At 39.8% G+C, this 25,998-nt stretch overlaps 2 protein-coding genes across 13 annotated transcripts in view; one reads left to right on the forward strand and one right to left on the reverse strand.

The window, feature by feature from the left end:
• SPATA6L (spermatogenesis associated 6 like) overlaps positions 1–25,998 on the forward strand; it is a 170,222-nt gene that overhangs the window by 124,542 nt on the left and 19,682 nt on the right. For 9 of the 11 annotated variants that reach the window (XR_008619788.2, XR_008619795.2, XR_008619798.2 and 6 more), the window contains one exon: positions 3,586–3,743. The gene's annotated coding sequence lies outside the window, so the exon portion shown is untranslated. Of the gene's footprint in view, positions 1–3,585; positions 8,343–25,998 lie in introns of those variants that run through there. The other 2 variants (XR_010109174.1, XR_010109176.1) reach the window with 1 other exon arrangement.
• Positions 1–25,998, reverse strand: part of SLC1A1 (solute carrier family 1 member 1) — a 98,152-nt gene that overhangs the window by 43,550 nt on the left and 28,604 nt on the right. The window contains exon 2 of one of the 2 annotated variants that reach the window (XM_003823361.4): positions 53–193. The exons of the other annotated variant lie outside the window; for it this stretch is intronic. Coding sequence (XP_003823409.2) covers positions 53–193 — 141 coding nt within the window. The remainder of the gene's footprint in view (positions 1–52; positions 194–25,998) is intronic. 2 annotated transcript variants of the gene reach the window in all.

The raw sequence follows: 25,998 nt of genomic DNA on the forward strand, positions 1-25,998 counted from the left end.
ACAGCAGTATGAAAATGGACTAATATAGAGAACATCAGTTTTCTCAAGGTACCTGTAATCATGCTGGATATAATTAATGGCAAAATGATGAGTTTCAGCATCCGCATTAGAATTTCTCCAGGAAAAGCAAAGTAGAATTTCTCTAGAGTTGAGAGATTGCTGTGTTCTCGAACCAAGACTCCTGTGGTAATGCCTAAGGAAAACAAGAGTTGGAAAGAAGGAAGAGGAACATTATTGAGTTCTCCTGTATCTATGTCTATGGAAAAATACTCCCAAATGCACATTTTAATGGCAAGAAAAATAGTTTAGATCATTTCCCATGAGTCTGTAAAATCTAGACTGAAATTATATTTTAAAAGACAGTGAACAGAAAGTAAACATTATTCAGTAAATCTGTAAAAAGTATTCTATACATGAAAGCTTTGTTGTCATTTCTTCGCTATCAATTACACTTATTATGACAAAATATCAAAGAATACTGTGAGAAAAAAAATCATCTTAGTCAATCCAGTATAACTCTTTTGCATTCACACACCACCTTTTTCTACCTGCAGAGATATTTTACATATTTTATTATTTTTATTGAGACAGGGTCTCACTCTGTCACCCAGCCTAGAGTACAGTGGTACCATCTCGGCTCACTGCAGCCTCAACCTTCCAGGCTCAATCGATCCTCCCACCTCAGCCTCCCGAGTAGCTAGGACTATATGCACACCACCATGTCCAGCTAATTTTTTTTTTTTTTTTTTTGAGAGGGTTTCATTAGGTTGCCCAGGCTGGTCTGGAACTCCTGGCCTCAAGTGATCTGCCCACCTCGACTTCCCAAAGTGCTGGGATTACAGGTGTGAACCACCATGCTTGGCTATTTTACATATTTTATAGTTTACATATCAGTTTGTATTTTTCTCATATTTTTATTATAAGTACTTTTTATGGTATATTTGTGTAATCTTTCCTGTTTATGCAACTTTTATAATTTTAATAGGAATATAATAGCCTATTGATTTATTTACCATATTATCAAATGACTGTTCTCTAATGTTTTGCACTCTTTTCAGTTATTTCTAGATAATGATATATTCAGGTTTATCTGATTAAAAGGCTTTTTACAAAGTTTCTGATTTTGAGTACCTTGTACATGAAGGCTTATAATTATGTGAGTGTAGGGACATGTTCACTATTAAGAAATGTTACCATTCTCTGAAAGCTTTTCCTTAACAAGATGCCCATATTGAAATCCTTCAGTTGTATTGATAACACAATTTAATGATCACTTTAATAACTAAAAATCACAAATTTTTATTTCTATTCTCTTCCAAGTATTTCTAATAACATCTAACTGCTTTACCCTTTCCTTCTCCCAATATACACACTCTTATTTTAGGGCAAAAAAATAAATGGGATGACTTTTGCATCTTTTTTCCTTCATCAGCCTCTGTTGGATGTCATGATACTTGGAAGTAAAATGACTAAGTGGCAGAAAGACTCAAGGAGGATATCACTGGATATGTGAACCTAAAAACTCAAGTAATTAGTTTGTGAATACCAAGACTTATTTGTGCACAATTAAAAACTCTAGGGCAATGAAAGAATATGTGAATTATAATCAGTACTAGAATTTTCACTTAAATTCAGGCATCCTTCCCATGCCCACTAGTAGACCAAATAGATGAACCTCACAAGATGCATTTTGTATACTAACCTTATCCTTAGCTTAATTTTATTTCCCTATTCTACCTTTGCCTTGATCTCTATTTTGTGCATGCACTACTGGATGCATTTCTGGTGATTCAGTAGTGTTTACACACTACTGCATTGTGAATACACAATTTTAAATCATTTTTGGAACAAACATAAACATTTCCCAAATTGTAGCTAAGATAAAGATGAAACAAAACTCTATTATCAATGCTATTTGGTTTCTATTTTACAACCCTAGTGTTAGAGACTCTTGAATGGATAAGAACACCAAGAATTCAAAGTATTTTAAGTAAATTTAAAAAGTACCATGTGCTCACTTCCTGCTTTATAAACTGCCTGTGTTCAGCTGTTCTGTGTGAACATACCTATATTATGCCCTAAGGATACACTGTAATTCCCAGGACTTTAAAAAACAAATATTCTCTCTCATACTATTCAGGTTGCTTCAAGTAAATTTTTGGCTTGTATGTCAAAGAAAGCTCAGTATGTAAAAAATAAAGATGTGTCTGTGCTCAAACACTAGCCACACAAGGACTCTGTTGAATAGCAAGAGAAGCCCATGTGCCCCAATCTCAGGGCTTATATTACTAATGATTAACTGTGCCTCTAATTATCTCCGTGCTAAATTAATGTAGGGTCATTAGAAAGATATGTACTTGCTATTTTTCAGGTTTTAGCCAGACACAGGATTTTTTTAAAGGGAGAAATAAGAGTTGCCAGGTACAGTAGCTTGAAAGCAATAAAAGGTGACATGTACCCCAAGTAGGTTACTGTATTTGGCAATTACAACTTTCTATCAAGCTTGTTCTTGAAATTGAGTGCCACAAATTGTACTCCATTATTCCTTCCTTCCTCCCTCCCTCCGTGTCTCTCCCTTTCCTTTTCCTTTCCCCCTCCCCTCCCCTCTCCTTTCCTTTCTAAAAAGAAGAATAGAAATACCAATCTGTGCTGGAAATGAAGTTGGGATATTCAGAGATGTCACACTGAGACCCTCAAATACAAGAAATGGCTAGTGAATGACCTCACCTAGGAGTTATGCCTTGTAAATTGGTGTGCTTTATCTTGGTCTCAAGCAGTTTAGAAACAGCAGATTCGGGATGAGGAAAATCACCAGAAGATTTTCCAGGTCCCAAGAAGAGGTCAGAGTCTCACAGGGCATAACCTTTCTTTACCCATTAACAGAGTCAGAACCTTGGGCTGGATTAAGAATTATGGAGAGGTTCCCAAAGCCAAAGGCTGCTAGGAATAACTGCCCTTCTGGGAGTATGCAGGCCAGGCCCACCTGGTAAGGCCACTCCCAGAACTAAGAAAGGTAAAGATTATGAAAATACATAATTGAAAATCTCAGCCGTTGAAACTTTATTTTGACCCTTAAGGGAATGTGATTATGGAATCTGAGTCACATAAATAGGCAGCTGTAACCTTTGTTTCTCTGATTATAGATTAGCCTTTTCCTTACCTACATTGTTTGGTAAAGTGTTGTAAATTACTAAAGGGTGCCAGGGAAGACCCTTTCTCTCTAAGTGTGGATCTTCATTATAGACTAGCCTCCCTCTTTCCTCTTTCACACAAAGGCTTCATGGTTATCACACTAACTAGGATGGAATGTTAAATACTTGCTTTTAAGTTGGAAAGGAAATGAAAACAAGCTGTATGGTAAAGAAAACAAACGAACTAAACTGTCACTCATAAACCAGCCTTGTATAGAAAATATTATAATCCTACTAAACTTCTTTGTTTGCTGTATAGAAGCAAGTACTTAACTTTTAACTTCAAAGCACTGACCCCATTTCTCTAGAGTCCATGATTCTTGGATGGCTATTCCCAGCTTTTTGCTTGAATAAACTCTTTAAAACTGGATTCTGATCCTTTTGATTATTTCAGGTTGACAAGATCAACAATTTCCCTGAACGGTGTAGCAGGAAGGACTTCAGCAGAGCCAACAAGGAATTCCCGAAAGTAAACTAAGTACCTGGACCCCCACAGCCCCAGCAATGGACACAGGACACCATTCTTGCGCTTCCTTCCCACCACAGACACAGGTAATTTCAAGCAGATGCTTGGGAAGCTTGGGAAGGACACTGGTGTTAGGCAAGCAGGCTCAAGCCTGGTTCCACCAATTGTGAGGTGTGGAACCTGGGCCATAACTTTAACTTCTCCTATTTTCAAGGGTTAGATTAGCTGTCTTCAGAAGTCCCTTCTAATGCCTCTAATCACCTCTGAGCCTTGATGTCCTCAACTTTAAAATGAGATCACATTATCTCATTTCCAAGAAAGCTGCCTGTGCTTTTGAAGCAGGAAATTTCCCTGACACCGTTGTAGGTGGGAACTGCAGTGCACGGGTGCTGGATCTAGCTGGCCGCTTTGTCACTGGCAGGGGCAAACTCCACTCACTTGGACCCATTGCACTTCACCCCTTGCAGAAGGGAGTCCACAGGTGAGCAGGTACAGGAGCCGGGGTGAGTGCTTCTGGGCATCAGCTGGAGCGAACTCCGTGCAGAGTCCTGAGGCAGTGTCTGGTGGGTGCCCACTACCCCTGAAGCCCCAGAGGGCATGTGTTTTAGTCAGCGCTGTTTTAGCTTTTGCCATCCACGGACGGCTTAAGTGTCAACAGTTCAGTGGGCCCTCTGCCTTTTTGCATGAGACAGTTGCTCTCTACCGAGAGCACAGGGTCAGTGTGACAGCCTTTAGCATCCTCACCCATGGCACCCGAGCTCTTGTTTGGTGTCCAGGAATAATCAGGTCACATGAACGAATTGAAGGGTGGTGAATGTGGAGGATTTTATTGCTGATGAACATGGCTTTCAATGGAGGGGAGCTGAAAAGGGGATGGAGTGGGATAATCTTCCCCCAGAGTATGGCCATCCCTGGCCAGACTCCTCCCTGAGGTAACACTGTCAAGCCATTCCTTTGAAGTCAAGCTGCTTCTCTCCCATGTCTAGCTGCTTCTCCTCTTCTCCTCTCTCTGCTGTTGGAGACTGGGGTTTTTATGGGCACATGATGGGTGGCAGGAGGGCCATGGGTGGTTTTGGAAAAGGCAACATTTGAGCAGGAAAACAAGAAGGTATGTTCTCACTTTGGGCCATGGGTCCAGGCTTCAGAGTGAGGCCCTTGCTGGGGACTGCCCTCTTCTGCCCAGAATTTCTCTGCCTCCTGTCCCTATCGCTTTCTCCAGCTTTTATGCTAAATATAAGTAAGTTGGTAAGGTCGGGTACAGTGGCTCATGGCTGTAATCCCAGCACTTTGGGAGGCCAAGGCAGATGGATCACGAGGTCAGGAGTTTGAGACCATCCTGGCCAAGCTGGTGAAACCCCATCTCTACTAAAAATACAAAAATTAGCCAGGCTTGGTGGTGTGTACCTGTAGTCCCAGCTACTCAGGAGGCTGAGGCAGGAGAATCGCTTGAACCTGGGAGGCAGAGGTTGCAGTGAGCCAAGATCATGCCACTGTACTCCAGCCTAGATGACAGAGTGAGATTCCATCTCAAAAACAAATAAATAAATAAGTTGGTAAAACACGAAGACAGAAACATGGGAGGAAAACACCCATGATCTCAGCTAGGGATCATCTTTAAGTTCAAAGATGAAAGTTTAAAAGAGAAGATGCACAGAATATCATTTCTTCCATGTTGTCTCAAAAAACAACTGCCAGTCCACAGCCTTGTCTCAGAGGTTCTGAAGTGATTTGTTTTTTGTTCCTAAGTTTATAAAAAAATATTGTTCAGGAAACAATACTGGGAATCAGAAAAGAACAAAAAAGTCACATATCATTACATCAGTCTATCTCTCCCTCTCTCGTTTTTTCCAGGTCCTAACCAGCCTTTGTTCTTATGCACACACACTTTTTACAGTTATAAAATTAACCTGGGGACAGTAGCTGAATTTCATTTGACTAAGATTTATGAAAACAGCATTGTTCTTCTTTTGGGGTATTTGCAGAAAAGAGATTGAAATCATCTGTTGTTTTTTTAAATGAAAGCCATAGAGTAGTTCTCCAGTATGTAAATTAATTTTGGCTTGATTAAATAAGAATTACTGGCAAAGGAAAAAGTATTTTTAATTATTGCTAAAACATATCTCGCCATGTCATCATGCTAGGCACTACATTAAGCAAATTAATTATGTGTCTTTTTGCCCTTTGGGAGCTAATCTAAGATGAACGTTGATGATGAGTAAATAAGTTTAGAAGAACACTTACTGACAAATGACTACATGCATTCAGTGGATAAATAGACGGATAGTTTCTCCATCCTGCCCTTAGGCTGTAATATCTGTATCCCTTTCTCATCTCTTCCTGCCTCCCTAAAGAGCTGAGTAGCTCCACCAATACAGGCTCTTCACGGGAATTCCGGCTCAAAGCACAGATGCTGGAGTCCATAAAGCTTTTATTTTTTATTTTCAAATCCTTTAAATAAAGTATTTACTATACTGGCAATATATTATAGCAGCTCTGCCTGAAATAAAAATAAATGCAAAAATTCATCCACAAACTCACCAACTCAAATACATCCAAGGTTGTATTGTTTCTATTTTTCCTTATATATTGCAGCTGTGAAAGGAAAATAAATCTTGGAGCCCCAAAATCCCTAAGCTAAAGGGAAAAGTCAAGCTGGCAACTGCTTAGGGCAAATCTTCCTGCTCTTCTATTCAAAGTTATCCCTCCGCTCAAAGATAATTTTATATCTCATTGCCTCCTTTGGAAAGGCTAATCAGAAACTCAGAAGAATGCAACCATTTGTCTCTTACCTAACTGTCACCTGGAAGCTGCCTGCCTGCTTCAAGTTGTCAGGCCTTTTCTGGACCGAACCAATGTAAATCTTACATATACTGATTGATATCTCATATCTCCCTAAAATGTACAAAACCAAGCTGTGCCCTGACCACCTTGGGCACATGTCCTCAGGACCTCCTGAGGCTGTCACAGGTGAGTCCTTAACTTTGGCAAAATAAGCTTTCTTAATTAACTGAGACCTGTCTCAGATATACTAAACACATACTATATGTCAGGCCTTGAACTAAACATTTCAAATGAATTGTCTTGTATATTATCTCCTATAATTTAAAAAATTATTTACAATCTGTATTCTGCTGAAATATCTCATAATTTTTAATGGCTATATATGTAGTTTTTTGTAAATTTTTTTTGAGATCAAATTCATATAACATAAAATTTACCATTTTAAAGTATATAATTCCATGGTTTTTAACATTCAATGTTGTACAACTGTCACCAATGTCTAGTTCCAGTATTTCCATTACCCCCTCAAAATTCCACACCTGTTAGTCACTCCCCACTTCTCCCTACCCCCAAGGGCTCCTGGTAACCACTAATCTACTTTTCTGTCTCTATGGATTTGCCTAATCTGGCATTTCCTATAAATGTAATCATACAAGATGCAGCCTTTTGTATCTGGCTTATTTCACGTAGCATGTTTTCAAGGTACATCCATGTTGTAGCATGTGATTTTTTTTAAAAGCAATTTTCATTTAATGTTAAGTCATAAGCATTTCCCCCACATTAAACGTCTTCATCTTTTTTTTTTATTATTATACTTTAAGTTTTAGGGTACATGTGCACAATGTGCAGGTTAGTTACATGTGTATACATGTGCCATGTTTGTGTGCTGCACCCAACAACTCGTCATTTAACATTAGGTATATCTCCTAATGCTATCCCTCCCTCCTCCCCCTACCCCACAACAGTCCCCAGAGTGTGATGTTCCCCTTCCTGTGTCCATGTGTTCTCATTGTTCAATTCCCACCTATGAGTGAGAACATGCAGTGTTTGGTTTTTTGTCCTTGCGATAGTTTGCTGAGAATGATGGTTTCCAGCTTCATCCATGTCCCTACAAAGGACATGAACTCATCATTTTTTATGGCTGCATAGTATTCCATGGTGTATATGTGCCACATTTTCTTAATCCAGTCTATCATTGTTGGACATTTGGCTTGGTTGCAAGTCTTTGCTATTGTGAATAATGCTGCAATAAACATACATGTGCATGTGTCTTTATGGCAGCATGATTTATAATCCTTTGGGTATATACCCAATAATGGGATTGCCAGGTCAAATGGTGTTTCTAGTTCAAGATCCCTGAGGAATCGCCACACTGACTTCCACAATGGTTGAACTGGTTTACAGTCCCACCAACAGTGTAAAAGTGTTCCTGTTTCTCCACATCCTCTCCAGCACCTGTTGTTTCCTGACTTTTTAATGATTGCCATTCTAACTGGTGTGAGATGGTATCTCAATGTGGTTTTGATTTGCATTTCTCTGATGGCCAGTGATGATCAGCATTTTTTCATGTGTCTGTTGGCTGCATAAATGTCTTCTTTTGAGAAGTGTCTGTTCATATCCTTCGCCCACTTTTTGATGGGGCTGTTTGTTTTTTTTTCTTGTACATTTGTTTGAGTTCATTGTAGATTCTGGGTATTAGCCCTTTGTCAGATGAGTAGATTGCAAAAGTTTTCTCCCATTCTGTAGGTTGCCTGTTCACTCTGATGGTAGTTTCTTTTGCTGTGCAGAAGCTCTTTGGTTTAATGAGATCCCATTTGTCAGTTTTGGCTTTTGTTGCCATTGCTTTTGGTGTTTTAGACATGAAGTCCTTGCCCATGCCGATGTCCTGAATGGTATTGCCTAGGTTTTCTTCTAGGGTTTTTATGGTTTTAGGTCTAACATTTAAGTCTTTAATCCATCTTGAATTAATTTTTGTATAAGGTGTAAGGAAGGGATCCAGTTTCAGCTTTCTACACATGGCTAGCTAGTTTTCCCAGCACCATTTATTAAATAGGGAATCCTTTCCCCATTTCTTGTTTTTGTCAGGTTTGTCAAAGATCAGATGGTTGTAGATAGGTAGCATTATTTCTTTCCATTGGTCTATCTCTCTGTTTTGGTACCAGTACCATGCTGTTTTGGTTACTGTAGCCTTGTAGTATAGTTTGAAGTCAGGTAGCGTGATGCCTCCAGCTTTGTTCTTTTGGCTTAGGATTGACTTGGCGATGCGGGCTCTATTTTGGTTCCATATGAACTTTAAAGTAGTTTTTTCCAATTCTGTGAAGAAAGTCATTGGTAGACTGATGGGGATGGCATTGAATCTGTAAATTACCTTGGGCAGTATGGCCGTTTTCACAATATTGATTCTTCCTACCCATGAGCATGGAATGTTCTTCCATTTGTTTGTGTCCTCTTTTATTTCACTGAGCAGTGGTTTGTAGTTCTCCTTGAAGAGGTCCTTCACATCCCTTATAAGTTGGATTTCTAGGTATTTTATTCTCTTTGAAGCAATTGTGAATGGGAGTTCACTCATGATTTGGCTCTCTGTCTGTTATTGGTGTATAAGAATGCTTGCGATTTTTTGCACATTGATTTTGTATCCTGAGACTTTGCTGAAGTTGCCTATCAGCTTAAGGAGATTTTGGGCTGAGACAGTGGGGTTTTCTAGATATACAATCATGTCTTCTGCAAACAGGGACAATTTGACTTCTCTTTTCCTAATTGAATACCCTTTATTTCCTTCTCCAGCCTGACTGCCCTGGCCAGAACTTCCAACACTATGTTGAATAGGAGTGGTAAGAGAAGTCATCTCTGTCTTGTGCCAGTTTTCAAAGGGAATGCTTCCAATTTTTGCCCATTCAGTATGATATTGGCTGTGGGTTTGTCATAGATAGCTCTTATTATTTTGAGATACGTCCCATCAATACCTAATTTATTGAGAGTTTTTAGAATGAAGGGTTGTTGAATTTTGTCAAAGGCCTTTTCTGCATCTATTAAGATAATCATATGGTTTTTGTTGTTGGTTCTGTTTATATGCTGGATTATGTTTATTGATTTGCATATGTTGAACCAGCCTTGCATCCCAGGGATGAATCCCACTAGATCATGGTGGATAAGCTTCTTGATGTGCTGCTGGATTTGGTTTGCCAGTATTTTACTGAGGATTTTTGCATCGATGTTCATCAGGGATATTGGTCTAAAATTCTCTTTCTTTGTTGTGTCTCTGCCAGGCTTTGGTAGCAGGATGATGCTGGCCTCATGAGTTAGGGAGGATTCCCTCTTTTTCTATTGATTGGAATAGTTTCAGAAGGAATGGTACCAGCACCTCCTTGTACCTCTGGTAGAATTCGGCTGTGAATCCATCTGGTCCTGGACTTTTTTTGGTTGGTAAGCTATTAATTATTGCCTCAATTTCAGAGCCTGTTATTGGTCTATTCAGAGATTCAACTTCTTGCTGGTTTAGTCTTGGGAGGGTGTATGTGTCCAGGAATTTATCCATTTCTTCTAGATTTTCTGGTTTATTTGTGTAGAGGTGTTTATAGTATTCTCTGATAGTAGTCTATATTTCTGTGGGATCAGTGGTGATATCCCCTTTATCATTTTTTAATTGCATCTGTTTGATTCTTCTCTGTTTTCTTCTTTATTACTCTTGCTAGCAGTGTATCTATTTTGTTGATCTTTTCAAAAAACCAGCTCCTGGATTCATTGATTTTTTGAAGGGTTTTTGTGTCTCTATTTCCTTCAGTTCTGCTTTGATCTTAGTTATTTCTTGCCTTCTGCTAGCTTTTGAATGTGTTTGGTCTTGCCTCTCTAGTTCTTTTAATTGTGATGTTAGGGTGTCAATTTTAGATCTTTCCTGCTTTCTGTTGAGGGCATTTAGTGGTATAAATTTCCCTCTACACACTGCTTTGAACGTGTCCCAGAGATTCTGGTGTGTTGTGTCTTTGTTCTCATTGGTTTCAAAGAACATCTTTATTTCTGCCTTCATTTCGTTATGTACCCAGTAGTCATTCAGGAGCAGGTTGTTCAGTTTCCATGTAGTTGAGTGGTTTTGAGTGAGTTTCTTAATCCTGAGTTCTAGTTTGATTGCACTGTGGTCTGAGAGACAGTTTGTTATAATTTCTGTTCTTTTACATTTGCTGAGGAGTGCTTTACTTCCAACTAAGTGGTCAATTTTGGAATAGGTGTGGTGCTGAGAAGAATGTATGTTCTGTTGATTTGGGGAGGAGAGTTCTGTAGATGTCTGTTAGGTCTGCTTGGTGCAGAGCTGAGTTCAATTCCTGGATATCCTTGTTAACTTTCTGTCTCATTGATCTGTCTAATGTTGACAGTGGGGTGTTAAAGTCTCCCATTATTATTGTGTAGGAGTCTAAGTCTCTTTCTAGGTCTCTGAGGATTTGCTTTATGAATCTGGGTGCTCCTGTATTGGGTGCATATATATTTAGGATAGTTAGCTCTTCTTGTTGAATTGATCCCTTTACCATTATGTAATGGCCTTCTTTGTCTCTTTTGATCTTTGTTGGTTTAAAGTCTGTTTTATCCGAGACTAGGATTGCAACCCCTGCCTTTTTTTGTTTTCCATTTGCTTGGTAGATCTTCCTCCATCCCTTTATTTTGAGCCTATGTGTGTCTCTGCCCATGAGATGGGTTTCCTGAATACAGCACACTGATGGGTCTTGACTCTTTATCCAATTTGCCAGTCTGTGTCTTTTAATTGGAGCATTTAGCCCATTTACATTTAAGGTTAATATTGCTATGTGTGAATTTGATCCTGCCATTATGATCTTAGCTGGTTATTTTGCTCGTTAGTTGATGCAGTTTCTTCCTAGCCTCTATGGTCTTTACAATTTGGCATGTTTTTGCAGTGGCTGGAACCGGTTGTTCCTTTCCATGTTCAGTGCTTCTTTCAGGAGCTCTTGTAAGGCAGGCCTGGTGGTGACAAAATCTCTCAGCATTTGCTTGTCTGTAAAGTATTTTATTTCTCCTTCACTTATGAAGCTTCGTTTGGCTGGATATGAAATTCTGGGTTGAAAATTCTTTTCTATAAGAATGTTGCATATTGGCCCCCACTGTCTTCTGGCTTGTAGAGTTTCTGCCAAGAGATCAGCTGTTAGTCTGATGGGCTTTCCTTTGTGGGTAACCCGACCTTTCTCTCTGGCTGCCCTTAACATTTTTTCCTTCATTTCAACTTTGGTGAATCTGACAATTATGTGCGTTGGAGTTGCTCTTCTCGAGGAGTATCTTTGTGGCATTCTCTGTATTTCCTGAATTTGAATGTTGGCCTGACTTGCTAGGTTGGGGAAGTTCTCCTGGATAATATTCTGCAGAGTGTTTTCCAACTTGTTTCCATTCTCCCCATCACTTTCAGGTACAACAATCAGACGTAGATTTGGTCTTTTCAAATAGTCCCATATTTCTTGGAGGCTTTGTTCGTTTCTTTTTATTCTTTTTTCTCTAAACTTCTCTTCTCACTTCATTTCATTCATTTCATCTTCCATCACTGATACCCTTTATTCCAGTTGATTGAATCGGCTACTGAGGCTTGTGCATTTGTCACGTAGTTCTCGTGCCTTGGTTTTCAGCTTCATCAGGTCCTTTAAGGACTTTTCTGCATTGGTTATTCTAGTTAGCCATTCGTCTAATTTTTTTTCGAGGTTTTTAACTTCTTAGCCATGGGTTCGAACTTCCTCCTTTAGCTCAGAGTAGTTTGATCATCTGAAGCCTTCTTCTCTCAACTCGTCAAAGTCATTCTCCATCCAGCTTTGTTCCATTGCTGGTGAGGAGCTGCGTTCCTTTGGAGGAGGAGAGGCACTCTGATTTTTAGAGTTTCCAGTTTTTCTGCTCTGTTTTTTCCCCATCTTTGTGGTTTTATCTACCTTTGGTCTTTGATGATGGTGACATACAGATGGAGTTTTGGTGTGGATGTCCTTTCTGTTTGTTAGTTTTCCTTCTACCAGTCAGGACCCTCAGCTGCAGGTCTGTTGGAGTTTGCTGGAGGTCCACTCCAGACCCTCTTTGCCTGTGTATCAGCAGCGGAGGCTGCAGAACAGTGGATATTGGTGAACAGCAGATGTTGCTTCCTGATCATTTCTCTGGAAATTTTGTCTCAGAGGGTTACCCTGCCTTGTGAGGTGTCAGTCTGCCCCTACTGGGGGGTGCCTCCCAGTTAGGCTACTCGGGGGTCAGGGACCCACTTGAGGAGGCTGTCTGCCTGTTCTCAGATGTCCAGCTGCGTGCTGGGAGAACCACTATTCTCTTCAAGGCTGTCAGACAGGGACATTTAAGTCTGCAGAGGATTCTGCTGCCTTTTGTTTGGCACTGCCCTGCCCCTAGAGGTGGAGTCTACAGAGGCAGGCAGGCCTTCTTGAGGGGCAGTGGGCTCCACCCAGTTCGAGCTTCCTTTGCTTTGTTCGAGCTGCTTTGTTTACCTACTCCAGCCTGGACAGTGATGGGCGCCCCTCCCCCAGTCTCGCTGCTGCCTTGCAGTTTGATCTCAGACTGCTGTGCTAGCAATGAGTGAGGCTCTGCGGGCGTAGGACCCTCTGAGCCAGGCGCAGGATATAGTCTCCCGGTGTACCATTTGCTAAGACCGTTGGAAAAGTGCAGTATTAGGGTGGGAGTGACCCGATTTTCCAGGTGCCATCTGTCACCCCTTTCTTTAACTAGGAAAGGAAATTCCCTGACCCCTTGCGCTTCCCGGGTGAGGCATTGCCTCGCCCTGCTTCGGCTCACGCACGGTGCACTGCACCCACTGTCCTGCACCCACTTTCCGACACTCCCCAGTGAGATGAACCTGGTATCTCAGTTGGAAATGCAGAAATCACCCATCTTCTGAGTCGCTCACGCTGGGAGCTGTAGACTGGAGCTCTTCCTATTTGGCCATCTTGGCTCCACCCCAAATCTTCATCTTTCAAAAACACTGAGTAATACAACTTTGGCTGTTTGGATGGACTTGCCTGTGGACCATCAGCCAACTATTAAATGCTCCAATCCTTGACAATTTTGCTGAATGTTGCTGACTTTCCTAGCGACCAAAGAGGCAAGCATGAAATATCCAGCAAAGGTTCATATTAGCATACATTTTTAGGTTTAAGTTTTAAGGTAAGAAAGTACAGTAAACACATTCTTTGTAGTATGTTAATTCAAAAAGAGGCAATAACACTTTTGCATTTATTAATATCCAAATATATCCCAAGCACTATATTAAGTGCTAGAGGATTTGAAGGGGAAGAGTTAAAAAATAATATAATTGTGTTATTAAAGCAATAAAAATGTTTTCCGTCATGGGTGACTCCACCATCAACAGGAAATGTGGTTTGCACTGTTTTGTCAATAGCAACGATTGTTTACATTGAGTCATCTTTCCCTTTTGGTCTATCACCTACAATTAAGAATTCGGTCTGACTCAGAAGAAAAGTTGATTTTGGTGAAGGTCTAATGGGTTTCTCTAGGGTAGGATTTGGGCCTGCAGGAAGAACTGGTTTTCTCTGACACATGACTGTGTTAAACCAGCATCTCTGCGCCCAGGAAGAGGGATTGCTGCTTCTCCCAGGACCCATGGATCTTGAAGCCGCTCCTGAATCAAAGGTTACATTGTATTCTGCATCATTAACATACTGAGTATACTTAGTTGTGCTTTCAGTGCTTAATTAGTGGTCCATATTGGAGGGTTTTGACAATTCAATTATCCAGACTATATCCACAATATTCCATTGCCCACCATGAGAGATCAGTTAGTTATATCATGGAAATTGAGAGAAAGGGAAGAATTGGGCCCTCTTTTTGCATGTTCCACTGTTTCATATTTTCTCCCCCTCCACAAACCTCCTCCTTCCCATCAACCCAAATAAAAATAAGAGCAAAATAAGGGAAGTAATCAAGTCATTCACTTTCCATTATTTATGGTGCATTTTAAGGAAGCTCTTAAATATTCAAGTTACTCTCTCAGCCTATTTGGTCTAAATAAATAAGAAAATACATGTACAATATTTGCTTCATTGTCCAACTCAAATTTATCACCTGGTAGCATTCAAGGCATGTATCTTACAGGTGACTGAGAACTCTAAAAGGGACTAGGCCCATGGGCCATGAGCAAAAGGACACTATTGTGGTGAAGTAATCAAGTATATATATATTTTAAAAATGCGTCCAGGTATGGTGGCTCACACCTATAATTCCAGTACTTTGGGAAGCCAAGGTGGGAGCCCAGGAGTTTGAGATCAGCCTGGGCAACATAATGAGACACCATCTCTACAACACACACACACACACACAAAGTTTCATTTTGACTGATGGCAGAGGCTTTTAATTATCTAATTCATCCTTCATTCCTCCTTACACTTATTCATTCATCTGCATATTCATTTGTTCACTCATACATAGGTATATTATCCTAATATATACACATCAAACACTTATTGAGCACCTACATAAATAGGCCTCATGGCACACTGTGTGACTACAAAGACAGCTGGATGCATGTCCCCTGCCCTTAAGGATGGAAGACAGTACAGTTTCATCAAAAGAGTAGAGACATTTGTCTGGGAAAGGACGAGTATGAATTCGTAAGACTACTGCAAAGGCTTAAAGGTCAGAAATCTGGGATATCTTGGCACATTTAAACAGCTTCAAGCAATTCAGTATGGCCCATAATTAGGTAGATGTACGTAACTGCACAAGTAAGAAGAGGCAGGTGGTGAAGGATCCCATAAGCCAAGCTAAGGATTTGAAGCTGATCCTGAAGGCAGTGGGAAGCCTCTGGAGGATTTACTCCTTCATTGGAAGGAGTTTTGCATTAGAAAGCAGTGTGCGAATCCTGTAAGTGGCTGCTGTGATCCAAGGTGAGCGGTGTTAAAGGGTGGAGAAGGGGAACAAATTTAGGAGGTGGACGAGTTAGTATTTGGTGATAAATTATATGTCTGAAGGTGGAAGGCAGTAGAGATGAGGAAGAAAGTGAAGTTCTGGGGTTCTTGTTTTCTAGCTTGTGTAACAGGGTGGATGGTGATACCTACCAAAGTGGTTAATATGGATAATTCTAAAGATGATGATTTAAGTTTTGGATGGGACACCGAGGGGAAGATGCTTAATGAAGACATGGATATGTGTGTATAGAGCACAAGAAAGAGACGTGGATGAAGTGTGTTGATAAGGGTATCAGTGTCACAAAGAAAGAGGTAAGGGTGGATGAGGCCGCGTATATTACAGCCAACTCGGAATGTAGACTGAGAAGCATGTACTGTTAAGGTTAGGGCTCAATTTATCAAACCTCTGATATCATCTCTGTATACCTTAGATCCTCAACCAATTTTACTTCTTCCCACCTTCTTAAACCAGAATACTCTCAAACTATCAGAAAATCTAACTTGGATTTTTTTGTTTGTTTGTTTTTTGAGACGGAATCTTGCTCTGTCTCCCAGGCTGGAGTGCAGTGGCGTGATCTTGGCTCACTGCAACCTCCGCCTCCCGGGTTCACGCCATTCTCCTGCCTCAGGCTCCCGAGTAGCTGGGACTACAGGCACCGGCCACCATGCCCAGCTAATTTTGTTTTTGTATTTTTAGTAGAGACGGGGTTTCACCATGTTAGCCAGGATGGTCCTGATCTCCTGACCCCGTGATCTGCCTGCCTCGGCCCTCCCAAAGTGCTGGGATTACAGGCATGAGCCACTGTGCCCACCCTCTAACTTGCATTTTTAATAAAATCAAACTCCTGTCCTCCAAGATTTTCCATGCAGGAAGTATCTTCTTGTGAGAAGGGGAGGTGGGCTGTACAGTTTTGCGTCTTGTTCCTGCAGATGTCTTTCCCTTGGGGAGACTCTCATCAATTAGCACTGTCATCACCGCATCGTGGTGTGCATGAAAGTGTCCATGCTCCTAATATCCCTGGCATAACAGAAGCTACACTAGAAGGTTTAAATGAGACTTTACTAAAAACTAGGGGGTGACGAGAGGGAAATAAACACAGAGGATAACATGCACAGAATAAGCTGAGTAACAAGAGGCGGGTATTCTTTCGTTCTTAGTTTGTGACCCCAATGAGGGAGTCTTCTGATGTGCTCCTGGTCTTACTTCAGGAGGGTTTTATTTCTTGCATTTTCTAAAGTTCAAGTTCAGATTCCACTTCTTTTCAGAAGACTCACCACTTTGCCATGACAGATACCCAGAATATCTACTAGATCAGTGAAGTGAGCCCCATAGTGTGGCTTCAAAACGGTAACAAAATGGTCTCAAAACTCAAACTCCATATAACAGAGATGTTCGCATAGACATTAGCATTGGATAGGTGCTGCCATTTTTGTAATATAAGCTTAGAAACAATTTCTGTAGATCTTTTGTGGAAATTTTATCTAAAATGAGAACCTGGTTTGATTATCTCAATCAAAATTGTGCTCTAAGAGAAGGTATAGCAGAATGGCAAATGTAGTATACCATAACAGTCTAGTGTATTGATCATAGTACTCAGATAAAATGTGAATAATCAATGCCATAACAAAACCAGCACTGTTTATATAGCATGTCAATTTACAAACTGCTTTCATACAACAGGGTAGATACAGCTACTGCATTAGTTTTCTATTGCTGTGTAACAAAACACCACAAATTTAGTAGCTTAAAACAACACACAGGTAATATTTCAAAATTTCCATGGATCAGGAGTCTGAGCACAGCTACACTGAGTCCTCTGCTCAGGGTCTCACAAGGCTTTAATAAGGTGTCAATCAGGCTGTATTCCTTCCTGGAGCTTAGGGTTCTCTTCCAGGCTCATGAGGCTGTTCTCAGGATTCACTTCCTGGTAGTTGCAGGATTTCTTACTGGCTGTCAACAGGGGCTCCTCTCGGCTCCTACAAGTCCTACTGTTCCTTGCCATGTGGCCCTCTGACAACACAGTGGCTTCCCTCTTCAGAGTCAGCAGGATGGGCCCAGTCTCTTTAAGGGCTTCCACTTGATTAAGTCAGGCCTACTCAGGATCATCTGTTTTGATTAACTCAAAATCAACTGATTAGGGACTTTAATTACATTTGCAAAAGTCTCTTTACCTTTGCCAAAGCATGTAATCTAATTATGAATGTGAAATCCCATCATATCCACACTTAAAGTAAGGGGATTATGCAGGGTATGTTTGCCAAGAAGTAGCAATTTTGGGTGCCGTCTCAGAACTGCCTACTACATCTACTGTAGATCCCTCACTACAACCAAACCACATGAGTAAAAACCTCATGCAACACTGGCATTAACTTTATTTCTTAATTGTAATTTTGTTAGAATTCTATTCAGTATACAGAATCTGAATTATTGATTCTTTGAAAGAGTATCCTGAAATGTTTCAAAGAAAAGTAAAAAAAACATAAACATGTATACATCCACCATGCAGACTGAACAAATCCTCCACAGATCTTTTCTTCCAAATAAAACATTATGGTTGAGGGTCCATTGCATCCTCCCCAATTCCATCCTCTCTTAGATAGATTAGATAATCACTCAATTTGAGCCTACTTTTTGTCCATGCCTTTATACATCTACTACTCACGTCAGTTTGTGCTTGAAAAATCTAAGTCACATGGTATCAGTCTGGATGTATTCCCTTGCCTTGCGTTTTTGAAATTCTTTTGTGTTTTTGAGATTTATTAATATTAATACAAGTAGATCCAGTTCATTCAAAGTGCTGTTCAGTATTCCATATCACATTCCCTATTTTGTTTTCTATATGACTAAATTCTGCTCTTATCTAATAAATTCTTTCCATCTAATTTTTAAAGGTTTACTATGTTATTTTCTCACTTTTGGAGTTGATCGCTTAGCTCATTATCATTATCTTTGTGAGTTTTTTTGTTGTTGTTTTGTTTTGTTGTAGAGACAGGGTCTCACTGTGTTGCCTAGGCTGGTCTCAAACTCTTGGCCTCAACTGACCCTCCGGCTTCGGCCTCCCAAAGTGCCGGGATTATAGCTTTGTTTTTGTTTTTCAGTATATGCATATAAGACATTTCCTTCTAAATTCAGTGTTGGTGTCCTGTGAATTATTATATGCTAATTTTACTTTTGTTTAGTTCTAAATATCTTATAAATCTCTGTTGTGATTTTTTTCTTTGAACTGTAAATTCTTTGAAAAGATATGATTTTCAGTTTCTAAATGTATGGGTCCTTGGAGGGTTTTTATATATTCCTCATTTTTTATCTCTCTGTGATGCATTGACTGATTTTTCTCACACCTATCTTGCAGTTTCCAGTCCTTACATCAGTTGCATTTACTGGATGTTTAATTCATTCACTGAATTTTTAATTCCACTCTAAGTTTCATTTCTAGAAGTTACAGTATCCTTTTCACACTATCATTTTTCTATTACCTAGTTTCTATTCCATCTGTTTTTCTTTAGTTATTCTAAACATATTTAGTATATATTATTTCAGACTGTTCTATCATCTCCAGTTTGGGGGATACCTATTCTCCTACTGGGTCTTTTCCTGTGTAATTTGTAATTTTTGATCATAGGCTTGTCTTTTGAGGAGGGGGCTGGCTTTTTTCTGAGTTGTGAAAGACTACCTACAGGCTACTTATTTTTTCTGGGGACTTAGGAGTTTCAAGCCCTCCAGGACAGTTTTCATATTAATTTTTCAGCTTGATAAATCAGCATTACACAGTGGTGTAAATTTAGATGATGCGCTGAGGGAAGTATAAATCTGGATTTTAATCTTCTCATGGGTACCCTCTTTACCTCTTATTTTAGCCATGGACAAATGGCAAACTTTCTTAAGGTTTTCTTTAGTCATTAGGTAGAATTTCTCTGCTCTTGTTTCCAAGGGCAGGGCCAAATTTCGTGGTTCCAGACTTTATGTCAAGGTTTCGTTTAGACTTCTTCACTCACATGGGCCAAGATCATATCACTTTTCCCCATGTGGATATTAAGACTCCTATCTCCCATTATTAAAGCCTGTAAGTGGGTCTTGCTATGGTTGGTTTGTCCTCAGCAAAACTCATGCTGAAATTTCATCCCCACTGTGGCAGTATTGGAAGGCAGGGCCCAGTGGGAGGCCCTTGGGGTCATGAGCTGGATCCCTCATGAATAGTTTGGTGCTATTCTTGCAGTAGTGAGTTCTCACTCTGGCAGGACTGGATTAGTTCTCATGGGAATGGATTAGTATACTCAAGAGTGGGTTGTTATAAAGCCAGGATGCCCCTCAGGTTTTTCCTCTTTGTACAGATCTGCTTCCCCTTTGATCTTCTCTACCATATTTTAAAAATAATTTTATATTAGTTATTAAAATTAAATTATATACACATGGCCCAAGATGAGATGACTTTCTCTACCATATTTTGATGCAGCTCGAAAGTCTTCACCAGAAGCCAGGGCCATGCCCTTGAACTTCCCAGCTTACAGAGCTGTGACCTAAATAAACATCTTTTCTTTATAAGTTACCCAGTCTCAGGTCTTCTATTACAGCCACACAAAACAGATTAAGACAGGTCTAGACCTTAGCACCAGATCTTGTTTATACTTCTGGCTTTGAGTTCCCTTTTTATTTCTGGCACAAGGGGATTTCCTTTATTGCTTTTGAGTTTGGGTTTGGCTCTGCATTGGTCTGGAGGGGACTTTTATATTTCTATGTGTTTGAGATGGTGGGAGAACCCATTCATATTAGCTCAACTACCATATTACTAGATGTGTGACACCACCATCAATTATTTATTCCTTACCCTTTCCAATATGCCCATTTTAAGATGGATAATGGAGTCAGTAAATATTAAAATTGAGAGTTCCACAATGTATAGGAACAATCTTGCTACATCAAGAACTTGTTATATTAAAACAATCATTGCTTTTCCAAGTATTCCCATGTATGCACATAGGATCAATTAGCCAACAATCATTTACAGATCACCTAATTTATACAATGCATTGGCCAAATGGGGAAATATAGATGAGAGTAATGTATAAACAAAGGGCCTTTAATATACACAATGAAATAAGGCATGTTAAATCACATGAAGCATTTTGAAGGAAGAAAGGAATTCATCAGTAACCCTTCAGGAGGCAGGCTCTTTAAGAAGAGACTGTTCAAATCTTGGCCTCACCACTTTATTAGCTGTGTTATCTTGGACAAAATACCCTGTAGCCTGTGCCTCTGTTTCCTCACCTATAACAATGGGAATAACAAAATATCAACCTCATGGAGTCATTAGGAGATTTTAAAATGAGTCTATATGTAAAGTACTTAGAATAAAAAGTACCTGGCTCACACTGTAAGTACAGCTAATACATGTTAGCTATTATTGTAGGCTATATACTCTTTATAGATTTTCTCATGAAATGCTCAAAAGAGTTTTGGCTTTGACAGGTAAGTCATGGTTACAGAGCTAAAGAGCAGCAGAGTCAGAAGTTGAGGAGAGAAATTAATGTTAAATATTTTTGGTATGAGCAAATTAACAAAATTCTTTCCTCAGTCTCTGACATTTATTTTGGTAGAGAAATATTAACTTTTGTTCTATAAATTAAAAACTTCAGAGTTAAAATTATGATATATAATAGAATGTTTGTTAATATTTATACCACTTGATATCAACAAAATAAAAGTCTTAGGGTCTTAGTGGTACTAGAACAAATGGCATGTGGGGAAAAAAAAGAAAGAAAAGGCATTTGGTATCTTCTGAAATAATTTCCAATGTGACTCAATAACTTAATTAAATTCTGCAAATATTTACTATGTCCAAGGACCTGTGTTAGGTCCAGGGGTGGGAATCAAGGTATAAAAATGGATGATGTAAGACCCTTCCCTCAAGGAGCTCACATCTAATGAGAGTCAATCATAGATGCAACTCAGCACAGGCAGGAGTCACAGCGGGGTACTGAACAATGGAAGGTGGAAGTATTGAGCTGTGGGAAGACAGGGAGGGGGAGGAGGAGGCTGGGGAAGGTTCAAGAGTAAACACAAGTAGGTACCTATCTCAGGATTTTTATGGAATTGTTTACAAGTGCTTCAGGGAAATGCTAGTTGATCAAAAGATTGTGTTTCTTCATCCAGTAATTAAAGGAAGCTGCAGCCAGTACTAGGATGGTGATATGGTTTGGCAGTGTCCCCACCCAACTTATCTTGAGTTGTAATCCCCATAATCTCCATGTGTCAAGGGAGGTGACCTGGTGGAAGGCGATTGGATCATGGAGGTGGGGGTCTCCCACATGTTCTCATGATAGTGAATGAGTTCTCATGAGATCTGATGGTTTCATAAGTGTTTGACAGTTCCTCCTTCACACGCTCACACTCTCTCTCCTGCTGCCTTGTGAAGAAGGTGCCTGCTTCCCCTTTTGCCATGATTGTAAGTCTCCTGAGGCCTCCCCAGCCACGCAGAACTTTGAGTTATTTAAACCTCTTTCCTTTATAAATTACCCAGTCTCTGGTATTTCTTTATAGCCTTGTGAGAACAGGCTAATACAGATGGTATCAAGAGTACACCAGGTGAAATCCATGGAAGGCATGAAAAGAAAGAGGAAGACTGACTCACACGGACATTAGGCTGAATAACCATGTGAGATGTGCAGGGATAGGCAGAATATAATGTAAATCTATGCTTCTTAAACTCTGATGTGCCTTGAATCACCTTGGGGTCTTGTTAAAAGGCAGGTTCAGGCCAGGCATGGTGGCTCACACCTGTAATCCCAGCACTTTGGGAGGCTGAGGCGGGCAGATCACAAAGTCAGGAGATCGAGACCATCCTGGCTAACTCAGTGAAACCCCATCTCTACAGAAAATACAAAAAATTAGCCGGGCGTGGTGGTGGGCGCCTGTAGTCCCAGCTACTCAGGAGGCTTAGGCAGGAGAATGGCATGAACCCAGGAGGCAGAGCTTGCAGTGAGCTGAGATTGTGCCACTGCACTCCAGCCTGGGCGACAGAGTAAGACTCCATCTCAAAAAAAAAAAAAAAAAAAAAAAAAAAGAGGCAGGTTCTGATTCATTAGAAGTATACTTGGAATAACAAAGAAGGAAATGGGCCTAGCAAGGGCATCCATAAGACCTTGCTACCAATGGCAGCACTCACTTTGAAGAGCATAAAGATGCTGCTGCAAGCCTCAAGCAACTGGACACTAAGGTATGGTTCAATCAATATGCAAACAAGTGGGGCCGCTCCCTTTGTAAAGGTGTTGAATAAATAATTGTCTTCGCTGACTTTCTCTCCCACTTAGCTGCCACCATCAACTGCACTTGCCCCTTCCCTCTTCTGCCTCAGTGTGAGGCTCCAGGCCTTCCATAAAGTATACAGATATAAAGTCACGGTTGAGCCTAAATGAGGGAAAATGACACTAGCCAGCCATTGTAAAGCTTCTAACCATACCGTCTCAAACAGCAAACTCATCATGACAAGAAAAAATGTGCTGCAAATATTCTTCCTGGATGATGATGGGGTTCATCTGCCCCAGAATTTTTCTTTAAGAGCAATTCTGAAGCAAAAACAAGGTATCCATGCCACCATGGATAAAAATGTGATAAACCCAGAAGCTTCCTCAGCCACCATGGCACTTTCTACTATACCAGATGTGACCACAGCTTTCCTTGAGGTGGCAGAGGGGATTAATGCAGGGCCTCAACAGTAAAACCCTCTCCAAACAAAGTGTTTCCTTCTCACCCCCAAACTCCATTTTTGAGCATAAATCCTGATGACCTTCCAAATACTTATGGGTAAATAGGAGGTAGTACCTGGTAGAGACAACCAAGCTTCACAATGTGGCAGAAAAAAATTAAAAATTTTCTTGAAAAATGTTGCTTTGCAATTTATTCAAAAAAGAGAAGTGTGCAAATTATGTATCTGGTAAGGGTCTAGAATACATAAAGAATTCTTACAACTCAACAATAAAAAGACAACCAAATTGTTAAAAATAGACAAAAGATTTGAATAGACATTTCTCCAATGAAGATATACAAATGGACAATAAGCATATAAAAAGATGTCGAATATTATTAGTCATTAGGGAAATATAAATCAAAACCACAATAAGATGTTACTTTGTACTCATTAGAATGGCTATTTTTAAAAAACACAAAAAAGAGAAAACGATATATGTTGGTGAGGATGTGGAGAAATTGGAATCTTTTTGCCTTTTTGGTGAGAATGTAAAATGTTGCAGCCTCTGTGGAAGACTGTTTGGCAGTTCCTCAAAAATTAAACATAGAGTTACCATGTGACCCAGCAATTGCATGCCTAGATATATACCCTCTGGAATTGAAAACATGTCCTTACACAAAAACTGTACAAGAAATGTTCACAACAACATTATTCCTAATAGCCAAATGTGAAAACAATCTAAGTGCCCAATTTATTATTGGATAAACAAAATATTGTATCTCTATCCAATGGAACAATATTCAGCCATAAAAAGGAATAAAGCACTGCTGCATGCTGTGGTATGGATGAGCCTTGAAAACATTACACTAAGTGAAACAAGCCAAAGAAGCCAGTCACAAAAGTCCATGTATTATATGATTCCATTTTTATGAAATGTCCAGAACAGGCAAATCCAGAAGCAGAAAGCAAATGAACCAAATTCATTTTTAAAATGGGGAAAAAATAAAAATAGATAATAATAAAATTAAATGGGATTCATTTAATTTTGATTGGTTGATAATTTGATGGCTTTTTCATGAGGTGGGAAAGCTGATGACATCACAGTGAAACTTTTCTTTTTCCTTTAATCATCATACTAATAGCACAAATATTGCCAAAGATGTGACATTTTGCTCAAACTTCCACTTGGCAGGATGTGTGTGAGCCTATCAGATCTGAAAGTCTCACCGTCTGGAAATAACAATTTGAAAACCCAAATGAAGCCAGACATGTTTATTAACAGCTCAAAAGATGATGATCAATTTAAAGAAAAGTTGTGCTTACAGATTGTGGAACATAGCCTGTAAAGGAGATGCTTAAGAGCTTAATTTTCAATTACAGTGTCTAAAGATAAATCAAAACAGCCAACAGAAAACCAGGATTATTTTGAGAACAGTGTGATCTGAAAATCCCTATAGAAAAAGTAAAATAAAAGCTAATGGCCTAGAAAAAATCAACTGTCATTAATTAATGACTTGCATACCTGTGCATACAACCACTTCGCTAAGCTCTGTGGAGGATATGTGGTCCGGGTCCCCATGTGGTTTACAATCTAGGTGAAGATGTAAGACACAGCAGAAATTTCCATGAGTCACCTATCTGGAGTTGAGTATGTCCTACCAGTTACTAGCAGTGTGACCTTACATAAGTTACTGAATCCCTCTAAGCCTCTGTATCCTCATCAGTTAAAGAGAAATGAGAAGAGTACCTATGTCATATGGCTGTCCTGAGCATTAAGTGAAATAATGAATGCACAGGACTTAGCCCTGCCCTTGGCCTGCAGGAAGGCTCAATAAACATTTATGATTGAATAATAACAACAGATAATAATATCACAAGTAGAGAGAGCAGAGCTTTCAAAATTATTGCCTGGTGTAAGTAAAAACCAAGCAGGATCAGATAATGAAAAGAGGAGCTAAGAATCTGGATTCTAATTCCATTTCTACCACATACATACTTACCTATGTCATTTAAATCCTCTTGCTTTTTGATTGCTTTGTCTAAAAACTTCAGTGAGGGTATCTCAAGAATGTTGGGTGAACCCAAAGAGAAAATGTACATAGGAAACACTGTGATCTAAACCAATGTCATGCATTATTGCTATTTTAGAATGTATTTATTATTATTTGTATCCATTTCATTGGAGACCATTCAAATTATACAAATAGTTATGGTATAAAATTTAGAGGCCTAAAGACACACTCCCAGTGGAGGATTGAACAGAAACTTCTCTTTAGAGCAAACAGAAACCAAAGTTTTATTTCAGCTCCGTTTGTAATTGTCTAATAAACAGTCCTGCAAACTAATAAACAGTTCTGCAAACATCAGTCTTATAAATACAGCTGAAAGGGGTTGGAGACCCTAAGGCAGACAGAATAGTGAAAAAACATGACACAATTAGACACAACCGGGCCCAAACCACTCATCATTTATTTTCTAGCTTTGGGATGAAGCATAAAGGACAGCCTCTATGTGCCTTGATTTTGCTATAAGTCAAGACGGAATGATACCCAACTCAGACTCAGGGTGAGAATTAAATGCAATAAATCACAAAGTGAGAAAATTCTTCTTCTTTCTTCCTTCCCTGTCACTTGTGCCTCTCCCCTCAGGGAGTGGAGTCATCAGTGCTGAAAGGTGGTAGAGGCAGCAGAGTGACCTGATATTTTTCACTCTACCTTGATGGACAGAATGGGACTGATAGCTTCTCCATGTGAAAGAAGCTACAGACACTACATTGACAGGCAGCTGGAGTTGGAATAGGGCATGAGGCCTCCATCACCACAGATTCTAAACAAATGAAAGATGTCTACAGAGGGAGAGCACAAAGATATTTAAAAACCATGCTGTAGGCCAGGCGCAGTGGCTCACGTGTGTAATCCCAGCTATTAGGGAAGCTGAAGTGGGATGATTGCTTGAGCTCGGGCTGCTGAGGCTTCAGT

This window comes from Pan paniscus, chromosome 11 (genome assembly GCF_029289425.2).
Source record: "Pan paniscus chromosome 11, NHGRI_mPanPan1-v2.0_pri, whole genome shotgun sequence".
NCBI lineage: Eukaryota > Metazoa > Chordata > Mammalia > Primates > Hominidae > Pan > Pan paniscus.